The 3,414-nt window shown below is 38.8% G+C and overlaps 1 protein-coding gene across 2 annotated transcripts; it reads right to left on the bottom strand.

Annotated features, from left to right (window-relative positions):
• Positions 1 to 464: 464 nt before the first annotated feature.
• Positions 465 to 2,731, bottom strand: LOC7490947 (growth-regulating factor 5). Of its 2 annotated transcripts, none has more exons than XM_002298057.4 (5): positions 2,535 to 2,731; positions 1,962 to 2,447; positions 1,398 to 1,869; positions 941 to 1,296; positions 465 to 837 (listed from the first exon to the last, which is right to left on the bottom strand). In XM_002298057.4, exons 2-5 carry the CDS (start codon positions 2,146 to 2,148, stop codon positions 812 to 814), a joined length of 1,041 nt encoding a protein of 346 aa, XP_002298093.3. In that variant the 5' UTR covers positions 2,149 to 2,447; positions 2,535 to 2,731; the 3' UTR covers positions 465 to 811. The 2 variants fall into 2 exon arrangements, with proteins under 2 accessions (XP_002298093.3, XP_024450079.1); XM_024594311.2 differs by having other exon boundaries at positions 471 to 819; positions 2,535 to 2,727.
• Positions 2,732 to 3,414: the final 683 nt, after the last annotated feature.

The raw sequence follows: 3,414 nt of genomic DNA, 5'->3' as shown, positions 1-3,414 counted from the left end.
ATTGAAAACCATAAACTTATTGAGGGCGGATAATGTTAATTATAGGAATGCTGCACCAATTTTGCATAGCAGATAGGAGAATGTAAACTTCTCCAGGTGGAGCTAATTTCCGTCAATCAATCATCAGAAATTTAAGAGGCATAAGAAGTACAAAGGTGTCATATTGGAGCAATGGTTTTCAATCATACTTGAGAGAGATAGCTTGGACTCCTTGTTCAATTCAAAGAGAACAAAAGAGACAATAATTTTCATTCCTGTGGACGATGGATAAATTTTAATACAACGAATCCAAGAATTAATCAAGTTCAAATTGTATGTCCTCTTTGATAAACACAGATTAAAAGATTTTTTCTCCCAGATTTCAGATTAAACAAGTCAGTACTGGTGGTAGTAGGGAATGGACAACTCATTTTCCTGAACATATTGGTTGATGGGACCCCTAATATGTATGGACTAGGCTAGAATGAGCATGCAGATGCCAAAAGAGAAATACGTTTCTGCTAGTTTCTAATTCTGCAGTTGTGGAGCCAAAAGCACATGTATATTGAACATGCTACCAGTCAAACAAGCAAGTCTACAAATCCCAAACATGTTTCTTTCAAGGGAAAGAGCAAAATAATGATCAAAGGAAGCAAAAGACAGGAATCCTCTGGTGGCCCTACATTATTAATCCCACACCTTCAGAGCGAACAAAAAAAAAAAAAAAAACCCTTCCCCCGGGCACAATTTCATCATTTGAGGCAAGAAAGGCATTGATGACCCACGAACAAGTACTGTTTTCGTCATATTACAAAGATCCATTATTGAGACTTCAATCATCTGCAAAACATAAGTATCCTGTTATACAAAGACAAAAAAAAAAAAAATAATAAGGTACAAGAAGCTAGAGTAACACAAATTAAATTCGTTTACTATATTATTGAGATGATATTATTCTTACCAGAAGTGTGAGGTCTTGAACTGGATGCAAGATCAAGCCAAGAGTCTGCGTCCTTTGGTTCCCATTCATCAAAGAAATGGTGCAATGGCTTCAGGGTTTCAGTTTCTTTCTCCAACTTGATTGACCTTGTTGCTGATGACTTGATAATATCAGTGCCCAAAACAAAGCAGTGCTGCCCTGGTTGTTGCTGCTCTTCTTTAGAAGTATCAGCAAAGGTTTGAAACTGTGACAGTGAGTAACCTTTGTAGGAACTCATTGTCAATTGGTTATATGAATCTTGAACACCTCTTGCACTCCCTAAACCATCTGGAAAGAAAGCTCTCTCATCCACATCCTCCCTCATTCCATGATAATACCTTATAATTCATGCAAAAAAAAAAAAAAAAAAAACTTAAGCCATCATGAAAACAAAGAAATCAAAATATGCATTAGATTTGTTTCCTGAACTTACACACACCTGTGCTCTTTGTCAACTTGAGGAGAAGATCCAGACTCCAAAAACAGGTTGTGAGGGGTGCTATTTAGAGGTGAAAAACCAGAATCAGGAGGTCCAGAAGATGAAGAATGAGGATAAAGGAAGGGGTTAAGGAAGGTTCCATGCGAAGGGTTTTGATGGGCATAAACTTCAGATTCCGCAGATGAAGGGTGAGAGAAAGAATAAGAGGAGCTGGAGGGTGAAATAGTGGGGTTAGAGAGGTTTCTGTTGATTGATGTTAAAGGAATTGTTGTTGCTGTTGTAGTAGTACTTGAAGTAAGTTCCACAGGCTTTCTTGAACGGCTTCTGCCTCTGTGCATGTGCCTCTCACAATATTTTGAGTCTGGGTATGCTTCCTTTGAGCACCTCCATTTTTTTCCATCCGTTCTTCTGCACCTTCCTGGCTCTGGGTCTGCTTTTCTGCCAAAACCCGCCTGAAAACAACCCCACCCAACTGCAAAAACACACAGTCCCAACTTTCTTTCTGAACACTTGCTTTTTTAAAAAAAAAAAAACATTCAAAGCAATAGGTACAGATCAACTTACTAGGTTGGTGAGGGAAGAGTCTTGATGCCAAAGAAGATCCCAAGCTTCTTTTGACAGAATAGAGGAGTTCTGGCGGGACAGGAACACCAGAGACCATGTATTTGTAAATGAGAGCTTGGTGTTCAAGCTCTTGCCATTGAGTTGCAGTGAAAGGAAACCTATTTCTGGAAATTGTTGTATTCAACATATTTGAGTGAAAAAAGATGCCCAAAAGAACCAATTAAAAGGATTCGCAAGTTGTCAATTATAGAGAGATTTCAGAGACAAAAGGAGGGTTTTTTTTTTGGTTCTAGTTGGCCTGATAGTTTTTAAGGGTATTTTCTCAGTCAATTACTTGCAGAATCATCTTCTGTGAATGAATAGAGAAACTAATGGCTGTGATACATAATACTGCTGCCACCTCCTCTCTCCCTCTAGCACTGAGTGAGTCTGCTCTTATTTACGACTGCACCTCTGTTGCTTCTGCTGCTACTGTTGTTCTTGTCCCTGACATCGTTGCATAAATCCATAAAAAAATGACCAAAAAAAGTACTAAAATCTGAAAACAATTAAATATCGAGCTTTAGGGTTAACCTTGTAAGCATCTTTGGTTTTGCTTTCTCCACATTGTGGAGACATGGAAATGAGTGCCGCGTCTATTATCTGTAGGAGTGCATTTAGCAATCCTTTCCATCGTGTTTAAGAGAAGGCATAACGCTTGTGTCATATCTACACATCCTGATACATATGAGAGATTTGAAGTATGCTAGCTAATGCCAGACTTTAGTTATTGTACAGACCACTAGGTTGGTGAGTTTTTTCATTTAATTTACATTTCGTTTTTTTCACAAAGAAACCTTGTAGACAGTATGTGTGGTTACATACGAGCATGTGATTGTGCTGTTAAACTTTTTTGTTCATTAATTACATGTTTATGCACTATTCAGCTCCACAGCATTTGTCCTAATTAAAGTTCACCAGTTTTTGCAACTCAGTTAACTAGCAAAGCCAACGATTGGTTTAGATCATGAATATAAATTGAAGTTTAGAAGTGTAGTTTCGTAAACTAAATGAATGTAATTATTTGGGTTGCAAAATAGCAGCGGCAGTGGGTGGGGGAGTGAAGATGCCATAATATTGCAAGGGAGAAACTGTTGGTTAGAGGGAGGTCTGAACTTGTTTAGCAGAAAGCGAAGGACCCTTTTTTCTCTTCCATAGGTGGAAGTGATTGGCGGCAGGTGGCAGGGAAGTGCACTGAGGAGGAGGAGGAGGAGGAGCCGAGGGGGGGACAGTTTACTCTTCTGTACAGTACTGTTTCTCTGCCCCAAACACATGCCTGTCCTCCTTTATTTTGCCTCAACAACTCAGCTTTTCATTCATTTACCCAAGTTTTCCTGAATTAGTTTTTCTTTTAACACATCTCTTTCCATATTAGCTACTCAGTCTTCCTTCACTGTGAAGCACATTTTTTGTA

The sequence above is a fragment of the Populus trichocarpa genome, chromosome 1, assembly GCF_000002775.5.
Source record: "Populus trichocarpa isolate Nisqually-1 chromosome 1, P.trichocarpa_v4.1, whole genome shotgun sequence".
NCBI lineage: Eukaryota > Viridiplantae > Streptophyta > Magnoliopsida > Malpighiales > Salicaceae > Populus > Populus trichocarpa.
Note: the sequence above shows the minus strand (reverse complement) of the source record. Positions and strands in the feature narration are given on the sequence as shown.